Here is a 16,396-nt window from a genome sequence, read left to right as displayed (position 1 = left end):
AGGGAAGTCCCTGGAGGCTGAATGAGGCCCGGTTCCCAAAAACAAGAAGTGGGGGCACAGAGGCTTTTGTGCCCAGGAGCCCCACAGGCCCTGCATGGTTCGGTAGGGCGAGTGGTCCTGTTGCCACCCTCAGGGGGCTCGCATTCCACTGGCGGAGGGAGACATTCCTTTGAATCACAGCTGTGAAGAGAGACTGAGGCCAGGAGAGCAGATGTGGGGGGATTGCTGCAGAGGACTTCCCGGGGGAAGCGCAACTTGTGCTGAGAGCTGAGGAGGCAGGAGGTGGTTCACGCAGGAGAGGGGGCATGGGTTATGCAGAGGCCTTGCAGAGGGAGGGAACAGAAAGATGGCCACGCTGACGGACGTGCAGCAAGCGAGGGCAAGTGCCACTTGAGGCCGGGGAGCTGGGGCCCTCAGAGCACCGGGCACCCTGTGACAGCTTTAAGGTGGGGGTAGGTGAGGAGGTGACATGGCCAGAGATAGCCTCGAGAGCCGAAACCCGTGGAGTCTTCCTGTCTGTTCCCTGCACTGAGGAGACCCGTTTAGAGACCATCCAGAAAAGCAGGGGTAGCAGCTTGTGAGAAATGGATGTATTTGAAGCATCCTTAAGGAGGGGGAGGATGTGGGGGTGGGAAGGTGCAGAAAGCACGTTATCAGAGGTGACCCCTAGGTTTCTGGCTGTTGAGGGGGGATGGATGGCGGGACCATTCACAGAGGCGATGAGCCTGGGAGAGGACCGAGTTCAGAGATCGGGCCTGAATGCCTTTGCGGTGCTTTGTGGGGCCGCCAGCCGGGCCGCTGGCTACGCACGGCAGGAGCTCAGAGCGGGGACCTCGGTGGAGAGTGAAACTTGAGATTTTTCTGTATGTAACCGGAGCCACAAGTATAGATGAAATCACATAGGGAACAAGCGGAGAGGAGAGAGTCTGGGACCGAGCCTGAGGCAGTTCCACCTTAGCGTCTGGGCAGCAGAAGTGTGGTGTTCTGGAAACACAGAGCAGGCAGTGTTTCAGGGAGAAAATGGTCAGTAGTGTCTGATGTGGCCGAGATGTTAAGTGACATGAAGGCCACACGTAGAAGTCGTCGTTGACCTTAGAAGGAGCTGTTTCGGGGAGCGACCAGGGTGGGGGCCAAGAACGGAGTGGGCTAAAGAGCAGACGAGACAAGAAATGATGACCGGATGGACAGAGCTTCTGAGAACTTTGTCCTAAAGGGGGCGGGGGGGCGGGGTGGGCAGGAGCCTCTAGTGGAAAAGAGACATAGGGTTGAAGAAGCGGTGGTGGGGCTCTGGAGTTTTGTTTTGACTGGGAACCTGAGCCTGTTTAAAAGCCAAGAGAAAGAGCTAGTTGAGGAAGAAGAAAGAATAGTGAGGAAGCCGCCGTTGCCCGAGAAGGCCAGAGAGGAGGCTCTGAAGAGCACAGGTGAAAGAGTTGTCTTGAGATGGGACGACAGGTGGCTGCAAATGTGGGTAGTTTGAGAGGTTGACGGTGGGATGGTGAGAGTTGTCGTGTGTCGGCTGCTGCTTCTTTTTGGTGAGATGGGATGGGGGTTATCTGTTGAGAATGGAGGTGAATGGTGGGAGGTTCGAAGAGTAGGGACAATTTGGCAAATTAATCGTGGCGCATGAAAGGACGGATTGGCGAGGGCGAGGTGGCAGGAGTGCAGGGCAGGGTTGCGAGCCGTTTGATCCCCGTAATTTCACACCAGCCTCCATCGTCTCTGGTGTGTGCGCCGTTTCCCACCAGTGCTCTGACGTCCCGGGCTTGTCGGTGAGTAGATTGCTGGGCACATCCAGGGTTGTGGTTTGGCTGGCTCTTGGCAGTGGAAGGGGATGTAGGGCTGTTAGTGAAATGATAGGCTCTAGCATCTACGCTGGTTGAAGAGGGAAGTAAAAAGAGGAAAGGCTCGTGGATTAAAGAAAAGCTGAGCGGTCAGTGGACTTGAGGATGTTCAAATACTGAGCACACGTGAAGGAACGGTCAACCAAGAGAGCTCTCAAAGTCCTGTTCTGGAGACAGGAAAGTGATGAGCAGGGGACAGGAAAAGTCCGCCAGTGGGTGAGGTGGCCTGGAAGAGGGGCCGTTTCTGATGAAGATTAGGGACGGAGCTGTTCAGGAAACTGGGACCTTCTACATGGACGGGAAGTCACTCAGGATGACAGCAGGGCTTGAGGACGTGGGGAAGGGGGGGGGGGGTCCAGGGCCAGCGTCTTTGAATGGATGGACTCTGATATCCGTGAGCAGGACCAGGCCACCCCAGGTGTTTGTGGGAGGGGAGTGGAGAGGGGAGTAAGGCCTAACGGAAACCACGAGGAGCCCAGAGGACACAGGGCCTCTCCCGACCCTGAAGGATGAGAGACCTGGCGGCTGCTAGGCTGCTACCTGAGAGGGTTGCAGAGGACGAAAGGGTGTGTCTTCAGAGCGTGCAGAGGAGAAGCCAAGGTCAGAGCCCTGTTTGCTGGGTGCAGAGCAGCCGCTGCAGGGGGCGTGGTGGAGGTAGAGGGTGATGGGTGGCTGCGAGGGAACTTTGGAGTATGGCAGGGGTGGTCACGTGGTGGAGGGTAGATTTCCGCAGCGTGAGTGCCTGCATTTTGAGTGTTGGACGAATGCCCAGGGGGATGGGCCAGAGGCATAGGGCCTAGTGGCCAAGAAAGGCCTTGTTCCCCTTGGCTGGAGCGGTGACGGACCCAGAAGTGCGTGGCCTGGGTGCTGCTGCGGATGGGTGCTGGTGGAAGCAGAAACTGTGCCATGTGTACCATCTGCCAGGTACTGTTCTCAGCGCCCAGCGTCATGTAGTTTATCTCCATGACGTGAGGTTAGGGCTGTGGTTACCTCCGTTTTCCAGATGAAGAAACTGAGGAGCCGGTCAGGCCAGGCAAGTCACGTGTCCCATGTCATCGCTAACAGTCGGGGGACCGAGGTTCAGACTGAAGGCTGTGACAGAGCCCGTGCACGTCCCACCAGGCCGTGTAGACGTAATATTTTCTTACAGATGTAATATTGGCTTTTTAAGCCATACGTGGTAGATTGTTGAGAAGCTAAGGTAGTATTTAATGCAAAATTATTAGTCCTAGAATACCAGAATCTTACTCTGTAGTTGCTCTGGAGGTGAGCGTCGTGCCCGCCTCCTCTGCAGACTGACCCTCGCACTGGTCACTTCATCACTTCTGTCATGGACACTTAGGCAATTCGGAATTGTTAGAAAGCTCCTCTTTAAATTAAGCTGATCTCTCCCCTTTCTATAATTTTTGCCAGAGTTAAGTTCCCTTTTTTCCACATGACCGTTCTTCAGATGTTCAAAGAATGCTCTTAAGTCCTTCTGAGAGATCTTGTTCCCAAGCTGACCTCACTCAGCCCTTCAACTCTTCGTGACACGTTCCAGTTTCTAAAAATCACCATTCGTTGCCCTGCTCTACAGGTCCTCCGATCTGTGATTCATTCAGAGTAAGATGGGACTGATAGGTGGCTTGATCTAGACCATCTGATTATTAATGCCTCTGAAGATTGCTTTTTGTTATTAAATATATTTACATGATTATTTCTCATTGGTTTGTGTAAATGAAGCTGCTAAGATTTCTGTAGCTATTATGCTAAGTCCTATACTTGGGTATCGCTTTTTAAAAATCTATTCCTGTTTTATCTTGCTGATTAGGATTCGTTATTGCAGCTTCTGAAGATAATTTTGAAACCTGATTTTGTTAACTGATCATATTGGCTATCTTTCCCAGCTCTGTGTTATATGCAAATTGAGTAAACATATAAATATTTGTAAAAATATTACTGAAATGGACCAAAAAAAGAGAACCCTATGAGTAGCAGGAGATATTTCTCAAGTCTCCTTCAGATCATTGATCTATATGCTGGTTCTAGTTTTTGAAACCCACACTGAATTTATCTCATTTTGTCTTCCAGCCACGTTTCTTTCTGTTCCTCATAAGGCTCGTAAGAAACTTTCAAAACTTTGCTGGCATCCGGCTGGCATTCCTTTGATATTCTTCAGTCCACCAGGATTTGGCAGTCGGTTCATGGTGGGTGGGAGATGGGAAGGAGACCAGGATGGTTCTAGACTGGAAGGTGGGGAGCTGTGGTGGATGACAGGGTCCTTCTCTGAGATGTGGACCCCTGCCTGAGGGGAGGACTGGATTGGGATTAAGTCCAGCTTGGGTCATGAGAGCCTGTGGGCCTCCAGGATGCCCAGAGGGAGCCATCCCTAGATAGCGGACCATCCAGGACTGGTCCATTGGAAGGTGCGGTTGGTTGCACACAACATAAGCCCTGTTGGAAGTGGGGGCCCTACCTGGGCAGAGCCTCCAACATGCAGAGAAGAGGTTCTGGGTTGGGGTGGGAGGAGCCAGTACACACTGCCGTCATCTTCGGAGTTTTTGCGTGATGGCCTCTTTTTGTGGTGAAATGGGAAGAAATCTCACCCGTTGGAAGACAGCGCGAACTGGAGACTTGAGAGCCGTGAGTATGTGGTGTCAGTGTGGGAAGCAGGAAAGGGAGCTTAGCGGGGGCGGGAAGAGGAAGGCTAGACACGTGTAGGATGTTCCCTCCCAGCATCCCCTTCCTCGCCGCCCCGGAAAACAACCACCCAAGACCTTACCCCTCTTTTTAAGGGGTCTCAGTGTTAATCCGCCCGGCCATGGTTCTCACCTGGAAGTTGTATCAGAACGTGCAGGAGTGTGGTTGTGCGTGTGTTGGTGATTGGAAGTGATGTTGTTGATTCCAGCGGACTCCCTAAGGAATGCCTCGTGTTAACAAGGGTGTAATGCGCACTGGAAATGAGCGGTGGTGTGTTCTTCCCAGGCTGGTCGTTCTCAAGGCAGCTGGGGGCACTTGATGGACCCCAGCCTACCGCGTCCTGTTGAGATTTTGATAGAAGACATTGCCTGGTTTACCTTGGGCACCTTCAGGCGTCTCCTCACGGCGGATACGTTTTCTCTGCTGGGTGTTTATTCCCCTTTCCACCCTGAATTTACCACTTCATGTGGCGGGGCTCAGTTTCTTGCTTCCCTGCTGGCCCGTGAGCATGTACCCCGCTTTGTAGTCTGAGTCCCAGCACAGTGCCTGGCGCACGGTGGACCCAGGACGGTGGTGGGCGAACGGTTGCCTGAAATAAAGCCTGAGTCAGCCCAGCTCTGCTGTTTCGGGTGACCCTCCTTCTGGAAGCCCTTTCTGGGAGAAGGGCCCCCACATGCTGGTGGGTGAGAGGCATCCTTCAAACCTTTCGTGGGTTTATCCATCAAGAAACCAACTTGAATGAACGTTTATGGAAGCTGTTTTGGGGAAAAAAGCACTAACATCTTTTGTGTTCAGGAAGCCTCTGGAAGAATGTCTTTGGCGTCCATAATTCCTGTGTGTCAAGATGGCTAATTACACTATAAAGTTTATGTCTAGACACTCCCCTTGTAAATTGCCACAGAAATATTTCCCACTCCTGTGCTGAGATAGTACCCAAGCCTTCTGCCAGCTACTAGCTACAGTAGAGGTGGATGAACCATGTCTAAAACTTTTCTACTCTTTCTGTGTATTTCTCTACTTAATCACTAAACTCAACAATGCCCTTCCTCTGTGGCAGTAATGAGCATTATTTGGTTTTATCCATTTTTTACCATTTTCTTGCCAGATTCAGTGAATGAAGAGGTGTATTTTATTCCTACTGGAAGCCTGAGTTTTCTGGGACAGTTTTTAATCATTCCTTAGATGAGTCTTTGATTTGGCGTGATTGATGCAGCAAGCAGCCGCTTAGTAAGAAGCAAAGCTGGAAGTAGAACAGTTTAATTAGCTTCTGTCTGTTGAGCCTTTAAATGGAAGCCACAACTTGACTATGTGGCGCTCTTTAGTTTTAAATGAAACGTTTTTACGAAAGGAGATTCTCAATATGTACCCCAAAGACCTCAGTAAACGGAAAGTCTGTTGAAAATATAAGATATCCGGTATAACAAAGACTTAATAAAAACTTTTTTTTCAGAAAAGAGGAATTTCTTTTCTTCCTTTTTTTTTGTCTTTTTTCTTTTTGAGGGCTGCACCTGTGGCATATGGAGGTTCCCAGGCTTGGGGTCCAGTCGGAGCTGCAGCTGCCAGCCTACACCACAGCCACGCCAGATCCTAGCCACGTCTGCAACCTACACCACAGTTCAGGGCAACGCCAGATCCTTAATCCATTGAGGGAGGCCAGGGATCGAACCCGCATCCTCATGGATGCTAGTAGGGTTCGTTAACCGCTGAGCCACGACGGGAACTCCAGAAATGAAGAGTTTCGTAATGGGGAATTGTTTGAAAGTGTTGGTTAAATTAGCAATTCATAAAATGGAAAGTTATGTGATACAACTTTTACCAAACATTCATGAAATACATCCTCATTGTCTATGTTGAATTTTTACTAAAGTAAATAAATAAGCAACTCTTGTGTAAGCACCCTCCAGGACCTGCAGAGAACACACATGAGCACCCACCCTTCATTTATCTGCCCACCTGGCGTCTGGATCCCTGTTTGCTTTCATCTTAGAAAAAGTTTCCCCTCCACATCTCACTTAGCAAATCGTAACGATGTTGGATGTACGTGCAGAACTTGCTTTTATGTATTATTTGGTTAGTATTAAACCTAGGCTAAAGGCCACGATAAGTTAAAATTAAAATTTTTACTACCCAACAAACACATGTTGAATTTAAAACCAGAATTTAAATGGGCAGTGAAGTTAATGGAATCTCACGGAGAAGACTCGTAATATCAATATTTTTCCCGAGCACACACACCTGAGAAAAAGAAGGAGGAAAGAATTCATTACAGACACATGAGTTCTGTCAGAAGGGGCCCTGTGGGAGCCTGCTCCTTATTATGGTGTCCTGGTTGGAGGGGAACGAAGTACGGAGATTGCCAGCGCAGTCAACGACTTGGTTTTCTCCTCGTGAATTGGCTTCCGTGGGTGACTTTATTTCTTCCCATTAGGCAGCTGGAAATATGTATTGATTCATTTCCTTTTCATTTGCGGGTCAGCTCTATAAAAGAGCCAGAGAACTGCAGTGTTTGCTGGATATGAGCAAATGATTTAGTGTATTTTATTTTATTTTTTTGGTCTGAATATTCCAAACCGTTTTTGTGGTTTTTTTTTTTTTTTTTGGCCCGAATATTCCTAACCTTTTTGGAGCCAAATAAAGTTGAGCTCAGTGAGATAGAACACATACCTTGGATGTGTATATATGCATATGACTCTTCTTTCCCATAACTCCATCCTTAAAATCTGGAGCTCTTTTATAAAAATCTTTTGTTTTAGAGCTGAAAAGCCATGGAAGATTTTTGGTTCAGGGATATGTGTGATTGCAGGATATATATATTTTTTGAAGTTAACTCCTAATTTAAGCAGTACAGTGGTGTGATTATTTTCTAAGACAGTATTCGTTTTAAGATTTTAAGGAGTTTCTGCTGTGGCACAGCGGGTTAAGGACCTGGTACTGCTGCCACAGCTGCTTTGTAGTTTTCAGCTTTGGTTCTGAGTCCATCCCTGGCCTGGGAACTTCTATATGCCTCAGGTGTGGCAAAAAAAAATTAAGTGTTGTTTGTCCTGCCATACAATTATTTTTATTTACATAATTTTTTTTGGTTTTGCTATTGCAGATAATGTTATTCTATTATTATTTTTGGCTTAATTGCTTCTTAGAAATTAACTAACCAAATGTCTCATTTTATAGATGAGGAAATTGAGGCATAGAGAAATCAGGTGATTTGTCTTAAGTTTAAAAATATTACTGAACGAACACCTTCAATTATATTACTTGAAATTACCTCTTAATGTTAAACTCTAGGCTTAGAAAATTTTGATTATCATGATGTTAAATTTGTCTCCTGACATTCATAATACTGAGATCTTTAAGATAGTAGATCTTCCCTCTTTCAAGTACAGATATGAGGTGCACGATAAATAGCTGGTAAAGGAGTTCCCGTCGTGGCGCAGTGGTTAACGAATCCAACTAGGAACCATGAGGTTGCGGGTTCGGTCCCTGCCCTTGCTCAGTGGATTAACGATCCGGTGTTGCTGTGAGCTGTGGTGTAGGTTGCAGATGCAGCTCGGATCCCGCGTTGCTGTGGCTCTGGTGTAGGCTGGCGGCTACAGCTCTGATTAGACCCCTAGCCTGGGAACCTCCATATGCCGAGGGAGCGGCCCAAGAAATGGCAAAAAGACAAAAAAAAAAAAAAGCTGGTAAAGGCTTAAAATCTTAGTTTCCTTGTTTTCTTACATGTGTGCTAAATTAAAATAAATTATTAAAACTGCAACCACATGCTTTTAAAGTTAAAATTAACTTAGGTCTATTATGAGCAATTTAAAGCAATTTACAGCCATCATTTCTCTTAACAGGTTGAAGAAATATGGATACCAACTCCACACTGGTCATCAGCATTGTTATCATCGGCTTTTTCACCTTTCAGCTTCTTTTCCACTTTGTAAGTTGTTGGTTTTCAGCAAAAGTTTCTCCAGGTTTTAATAATCTCAACCTCAAAAAGAAGATTGAATGGAGCTCAAGGTAAAGCATATGAAAATGTAATTGTCTGACTAAAAAGCCTACTCTTAGGAAATAAAATTATGTATATTTAAAATATACTATATGGAAATATTTCAAATATATAGGTGTATATTTATATTTCAAATATATGGAAAAACTTCAAATTTTACAAATAAAATTATATATTTGATAAATAAAATTGTGTATATATCAAGTTATATTACATGGAAATATTTCACATTTCCAAAATCTCTTTTTCCTTGGAGATCTAACAAAATCTAAGGTCCAGTTTTCTATTTGACATTGGGAATGAAAGGAAAAGCAAGTAGCTAAATCTCATACAAGAAAAACTTAAAAATCCTGAAAGATGTTAGGAAGAATTTATTTCACTTTCTAGGAAGTATTAAGTCGACACCAGCTGACTGTGGAAGAGTGCTGTTTTGCATTCTCTGAAATATTTATGATAACAAACATATGTTCTTTGGAAATGATAACAAAGTAACATTAGTTGGGGCTGTGAGTAGCATATGTTTGTATATATGTGTGTAGAGGCTTGGCCCGACCTAGGGCAGTTAAACACTATACACCAAAGAATGTGATGTACAGTTAGCATATCTGTGTCTTTTAATGAATTTTTCATTATCAGAGCCCCGGAGATTCTGTTCTTTTGTTTTATATATATATATATATATTTTTTTTTCCGTCTTTTGTCGTTTTCAGGGCTGCACCCACGGCACATGGAGGTTCCCAGGCTAGGGGTCATGAATCGGAGCTGTAGCCGCCGGCCTCCACCCACAGCCACAGCAACGTGGGTTCCAAGCTGCGTCTGCAACCTACATGGCAAAGCCAGATCCTGAACCCACTGAGCGAGACCAGGGATTGAACCCGCAATCTCATCTTTCCTGGTTGGATTCGATTCTGCTGTGCCACAATGGGAACTCCTGTTATATAAATTTCTGAAGTACAAATTCCTTTTTAGATTTTTTTTAAACAAACAAACAAAAAAGATGGAAAATGCTTATCCTTAGATTTCTGAGATCTAATAATATAGAAATCTGCCAGGAGTTTTAATTTGTTGGTTTGCACATTTTATGTGCATGCAACTCATTAACTGCTTCTCTTGCTCCAGAGCATTTCAGGTGCCCGAATATCTCTGTCCATTTGCCAACGACAGTGAATTAGAACAGCGATGGGTGTACTTTTTGTTGTTGTTATTTAAGTGAAGTTAATGCTAACTATAAAATGAGTTCAGCAGCTCTCTAAAATTGCTGTCATTATTTTGCATTGAAATTTCCTTTTAGAATTAAACAACTTCCATCAGCATCTAAGTATTTATTTGCGAATGGTCACATGTGACCTGAAATGCCCTATCTTTGAGCTAAATTGTTTTGCAAGCACCCACTTTCATAACTTAGACTGTGAATGAGACTAGTTGTTTCCTTCTGCACCTTACGCTGATGTGTCTGGTTCATACACATTACAGCTCTTTTCTTCCAAAAAGTGAAAATGATTTCTCCACGTATTTTTGAAAAATAAGAGATATGGTTCTTTTGTCTTAAGAATAACACAAAGATATTGTTCAAATGTGGAATACAAAGGATGTTACCCATTGTTTTGGAGATCCCTTTCTAACATGAAGACAGCATAGTGGGAAGAGGGAAAAGCATGTGTGGGGAGAGGGAACACGCATTTTTTGCCCCTAAATTCTGAACTGTTTCCATTTTCTTTTCAACTTGGTTAGCCTAGGTAAAGTCATTTGAATCTTGGAAAGCTGCCAGCCAAAGACACATGGAGGAAACAGGTAGATCAAAGCAGAGATTAAAATGAAATGAAATGATGGAATTGAAAAATTCTTTGCGTGATTCCATCTTTTCACTGCCTTTCCATGAGGCATGGAGTCTCCATTTGGGAAACTGCGTTCTCATTTGAAAAAGGAGTCTGGGAATATATAGGATTCATTATGCTATTCAAATGAAGTTCCCTTTCTCTGTCTCTCACATGTACTCCTGTTTCCCACTCCAGCTTGGTTTACGTGGGACTTAGGCTGAGCAGTGGAAGGTGCAAAGAAGGAAAAACAAAGGCTGCTTTTGAGTAACGAACACCTGTATGTCTTGCAATCCACCTTGAAGCAGGCAGATCAACACAACCCACATCATTCTTCCTAGCAATCAGGAAACAATCTCTGAACAATGAGTGGTCCAAGTCGTTTAGCAGTAAAAGAAGAGAAAGAAGAAAAACTCTCCAGAAAATTCACACCCGAGAGAGAACGGTTTATTTAATTATAAGTGAGAAGTTCTTGCTCTTAATTTTTGTTTTTTTCTGCAAACATGCATAATTATAGATATTACTTATATTCCCTGATTAAATAAGCTCCCTTAAATCCTCTTGCTTTCCTATGGTATAGAAAGTCCTATTGTGTTGAAATATTCCCAACTTTTAAATCAACTTCTTCAGAATGTAACTCTTGTCTGATTGAAGATGTAATTTCTATTGGTAATACTCATACTGCCTGCAAGTGATCACTTTAGTAACTTTAAATTGCTATTCTAAAATGGTCATTATTTCCTTAAAAAAAAAAAAGCGCAAACATTTCTTTTAACCTTCTTTGAAAAAAAATTTAAGTATTTTTATCTTGGGTAGTATTTTTTTTTGACACTAAGAAATTCATATTTTTGCTTTGCCAGGAATCCAATTTTAAAGAATGAAATATGAAATTTTTACTAACAAGTTTCTGAACATATAGACTTAATACAAAATAGTATGTAAGCACAGGGTATTTATTTTCTTCCTCTGTTCATTATAGTGGGAGCTATTTGATACAAGGAACATGTAACTTTTCTCTCATGAATTATATGCCATTTCCATCAGCAGAGGGCTTGTAATTATTTCCATTTACTATATAAAATCTCAACAGAGAAGGGAATTGGAGGCTTGAGTATTAGAAACAAAAATTTATGTTTTTCTCCAAAAGAAAACTTCGTTATAAGGTTACTAAGCACTACAACAGGTTAGTAAGAGGTTATGTTTTTTCCTTTCGTAGGGCTTTTGCATGGCAACAGAAAGCTGGTGTATGATTATTTAGATGGAGTATTTTATTTTATATCAATGTACTTACATTTTTATCTTGCTATGTTCAAATGGAATACAGGTGTACTTGGCATGAAAAATCTAGACTTGTAAGCCAGATTAATTATTGCACTTCAAAATGACTTTTTGATATTACAAAGAGTTCAGTGCCTTTAAATTAGTGAGAATCTTTGAGCATTTAAAATATGACTTAACTTGATGTATCTACTTAGGATCACATCATATATTAGATCAAGTATGTTGATCTTTCAAGTTACAATAAGATTTTTTAGGACATTCTGGGCCAGGGATTGAACCTCCGCCACAGCAGTGACAACATGGGATCCTTAACATGCTGTGCCAAGGAATTTCCTTTGCCTAAAGATTTGGGGTCATATTGTAAAGTGATGCATTGCACACCATTAATTTCTAAAGATAAAACTTTGCTTTTCCTGGAGTTCTTGGCATGGCTCAGTGGAAACGAACCCGACTAGTATCCACGAGCATGTGGGTTCGATCCCTGGCCTCGCTCAGTGGGTTAAGGATCCGGAGCTGTGGTGTAGGTTGCAGACGTGGCTCGGATCTGATGTTGCTGTGGCTGTGGTGGAAGCTGGCAGGTACAGGTCTGATCCAGCCTCTAGCCTGGGAACCTCCATATGCCTCCAGTGCCTCCATAAAAAGACAAACAGAAAAACCAAAACTTTGCTATTCCTCTCATCGTTTATTCTAATAAAGAGAAACGACACTTCATTACTCTTAAGCTTTTTGATTATGTAAATAATTATGTAGTATCCTAATGTGAATAAATATATAGTATCCTGTATATAGTTCTTTAGTGTATCATAGAGCTTGGATATTCGTTAAGTCATTAAATTTGTGGCAAATATGCTTATAGAAACTGATGTTGATCAACCAAACCTTACTCCTTTAACAAAGAAAATTCATCCAAAGTAAAGAAACATTTTGCTTTCACTTGGGCATTTCCTTTAAAAACAGATTTTCTGAATAAATTCATGGTCCTCCATTTTTCTCTTTAGCAGTGTTTTCATAATTATGGTAAAGAGAGACTGGTAATAGCTGCCCTTGCTTTCTCACAGATTTGTTGCAAAAATCAGGTACAATAATGCATATTATCAAAGCTGAAATCTCTAAGGTAATACATTTCATTTCATGGTCCATTCCAGTTTTGATCCATGGATATGGAGGTGGTTAAGGCCAGTAGATGTGGAAGTCATTCCTAAGTGATTGGAGCAGGAAACTAACCCGGAAACGATGCTGCTGGGGATGGTACAGGGTAGTAGGCTTACCAGTTGCCATCTGCTTGCACAAAACTGCCAACTGCCTTAGGACTCTTAACCACTCTGTGATTCATCAGTTATCCCGCAGGAAATGACAGACCTGGGCATCCTTCTTGTTGTTGATTCCAAAATAAAGTTGTGCCCCTTGGGTTTCTGAGCAGCAAATTTTGTATTATACTCTCAGATGTACTCCAATCCTATATTTAAATGCTTCCAGATTTAACTTCTTTGGAGTGTTAAATGTCCTGCCAGAATTAGTTGAAATGTATTGCACAGAATCTAAAACCTTTGTGTGTATTTCATCTCATTTCAGGGTCGTATCCACATGTCATTCTTTGGTGGTTGGTGTGGTTGGCTTGTACATTTTCTGGTTTGATGAGGCTACCATTGCTGATCCACTTTGGTAAGCTCTTTCTTTCCAATATGGTCGATTTGATTTATGCTTTGATATTAATTATTAATAAGAACATCTTTACTTTGAAACAGAAAACAGAGGTGATGGTGTATGGTTTATTAAAATGCTGTGTTCAGACTTACTTCAGCAAGATGCATTAGAATGATGTATTGTAGATTCAAATGCAAATAACGAGGGCCATTTTGCTTGAGTGTTGCAGTTGTCATCCAAAACAGGGAGAATATGAGGATGATGTAAACATTTATAATGTGTTAGTGAGTAAAACCAAGTTGTAACCACTGTTCTGAGCAAAAAAGCGAGTTATTATTGAGATAGGATGGTCAACTTGGGTAACCTTAAGACTTAGTCTTCAAATTTACGTTTGACTCATCATTTGATATTAAAGATGGGAAAATGAGAATTATAGATGTCCATGTGAGAAGAATCTAGTACCATGTGAGATGATCTGAAGCACAAATAATCACTGTGTTCAGCAATAACAGGGTAATTTGTAAGAGTATTCTTTTTGAAAAATTTAAACGTATTCCACAGGCAGGAATTTTACAAACAGTACTTCCTGGCATTAAATGAGAAAGCTTCATTCAGTTTCATTTGAGAGATTGGGCCTGTTTTGAGAAAGCACTGCATAGGGATGGGGAGACTTGGGCTGTGAGGAATGGGGGGCAATTCAACTAGGTCTTTTGACCATCTCTGTTTGACTGCAACGGTGTGTTTTTCATAAATATGAAATTATGCTGGTTAGAACTATGCCAATATTGATACATTTTCATTGGGAAGATATTTTTCAAGGTGACTTCAGTGAGTTTAATTCCTTGAGCCAGTTTCAATGTAACCTATCAAACCATCTAAACAATTTCTTCCTTTTTTCCCCCATATTTTTATTTTACCAATGTGGTTGTCAACAGAACCAGTTCTTTTGGGAAGTAAATTTTATTAAGAGATTTGATTCACTGAGCAGTTTGTCCTTATCGAATTTTTATCCTATCATGGTTTTTGATATTTTTACATTTTCTTTGATACCGCAGTTTATTCCAGGTCCAATTTTCCTGGATCATATTTACAAATCAAAAGTGATAAAGAAGACATGACTTCTGCTAGTATTTCCATTTGTAGTTTCTGTTATTGGTTTCATTTTGTGTTCATTTTACCAGTAAGCAGTTCACACTGTAAGTCAGATAAAGGAATGATCATTTGTATTTGTTTCTTGGAACCAAGAGCATGAGTGTAGGATCTCTCGCTATGTGTGAGAGTCGAAACAGCAGGATTAAATCGTCCTGTTCCAACCTTTTCTAATGTGTGATGATAGACAGATCTCTTCACTGCTCTGTAAAGTGAGGTTAATAACAGTATATTGCCTCAAAATCAGGGGCAGGCTAGATGACTTCATGAGGCTACTTGAGTCTCTGATTCAGAATAAGGAATCGAAACAACAGCCACCAGCATCTGGAATTCCACTTGAATTGTTTCACAAACAAATCATATGAGAACACACCTATAAAAAGTTATCTTTCGGTAAAGTTATTTTCATAAAACATTTGGCTAATAGTATGAGAAATTATGGTTGCAGTCAGAAGCACTATCATAGCTAACACCGTACCTTGTGCAAATGACAAGTTGCCATTTGAGTATCTAGAAAGCATTTAAATTACATGTAAATCTCAATAGAAAAAAACGTAGCTGTCGTCTATAACCATGTGCTAAGGTAAGGAACCTTTTTTTTTTTTTTAAATGTTTCTAGGGGTGATCCATCTTTTGTGAAGGTGAATATTGCTGTTTCTTCAAGCTACCTCATTTCTGGTATGTGATATATTAGTCACTGTTTCAACTACTTATGGAATTATGCAGCAAATATACAGTCAGTGCTTTGTGCTTATTTATTTGAGGACTAGCTTTTAGGACCCATAGTGAGAAAAAAATACCTGCTGTGAGGGTAGAACGTGAAGCATTTTTCATGCTGGCGCTCTGGTTCTTTTTCTTTCTTTCAGTCTCTCCATTTTTTCCATCATAGCTGGTCCACAAAGTTCAGCCAGGCTGTTTGGTTCTCGAAGATCAGAGCACCGAGTGGGTCTTCATACCTGGACTTTTTTTTTTTTTTTAAACTAGCGAGGGTCCCTTTTTGGGCTGAAGAGTCACTGGGGTGCAAGTACCATGGAGCTTATGAAGTTTGAGCCTCCTTTTCCTCACTTGCAAGAGGCCTTGGCATGCACTCCCATGGCCATGGCTTTATGTTGTTTTGGTAAAATTGCAGAGTAAGCAGTTTTAGCCATAAGCAGTGAAGATCACAGACTCTGTACTTCTCATTTCTCTCTGTCAGATTCCTCTCATGTGGGATGGGATTGGAGTAACGTTTTTATACAGTGAGACAGAGGGGAGGTGAAGTGAGAATATGCCCTTTAAACTGCTTTTGAAAAGACCTTTTGGACTCTCTCTCTCTTTTTTTTAAGGGTCGCACCTGCAGCATATGGAGGTTCCCAGGCCAGGGGTCTAATCGGAGCTCCAGCTGCTGGCCTATGCCAGAGCCACAGCAACGTGGGGTCCTTTTAGACTATCTCAATAAAACAGGAGAGAAATAACAGATCCCTGATTTGGAAATTTGTGCAGGAAACCCTGTTTGGTAATCTTCAAACTTAATGAACAAATGAAAGAAAATTCAAATGAAAATAATGAAATAGGAAACAAAAGTGATAAAGATGAGTGATGGACTCCGTAGAAAAATTTTTGCCATCAAGAAGTGAATCGTGGGACTTCCTGTCATGGTGCAGCAGAAACGAATCTGTCTAGTATCCATGAGGATGCGGGTTCGATCCCTGGCCTTGCTCAGTGGGTTAAGGATCCAGTGGTGCCGCGGCTGTGGTGTAGGTCTCAGATGCAGCTCAGATCCCCCGGTGCTGTGGCTGTGGTGTAGGCCAGCAGGTGCAGCTCTGACAGGACTCCTAGCCTGGGAACCTCCATATGCCCGGGGGTGTAGCTCTAAAGAAAACAAACAAACAAAAGAAGTGAATTGTAGCAAAACAATTACAGTAAAATACAGTCATTGATTTAGAGGAAAAGACTCCTTGGAGATAGAAATAATAATAGGCTATTGGATTATTTGATGGCCCAATTAAAAGCGTGAATCA

The 16,396-nt window shown here is 42.6% G+C and overlaps 1 protein-coding gene across 7 annotated transcripts in view; it reads left to right on the top strand.

Annotated features, from left to right (window-relative positions):
- TLCD4 (TLC domain containing 4) overlaps nt 1-16,396 on the top strand; it is a 105,923-nt gene that overhangs the window by 50,164 nt on the left and 39,363 nt on the right. For 6 of the 7 annotated variants that reach the window (XM_047785236.1, XM_047785235.1, XM_047785234.1 and 3 more), the window contains exons 2-4: nt 8,354-8,519; nt 13,176-13,265; nt 15,016-15,074. In XM_047785236.1, coding sequence (XP_047641192.1) covers nt 8,365-8,519; nt 13,176-13,265; nt 15,016-15,074 — 304 coding nt within the window. In that variant the 5' untranslated portion in view covers nt 8,354-8,364. The remainder of the gene's footprint in view (nt 1-8,353; nt 8,520-13,175; nt 13,266-15,015; nt 15,075-16,396) is intronic. The other variant, XM_047785240.1, reaches the window with a different exon arrangement.

The sequence above is a fragment of the Phacochoerus africanus genome, chromosome 6, assembly GCF_016906955.1.
Source record: "Phacochoerus africanus isolate WHEZ1 chromosome 6, ROS_Pafr_v1, whole genome shotgun sequence".
Lineage (NCBI taxonomy): Eukaryota > Metazoa > Chordata > Mammalia > Artiodactyla > Suidae > Phacochoerus > Phacochoerus africanus.
The sequence above is the reverse complement of the archived record's forward strand: the minus strand, read 5'-3'. Positions and strand labels throughout refer to the sequence as shown.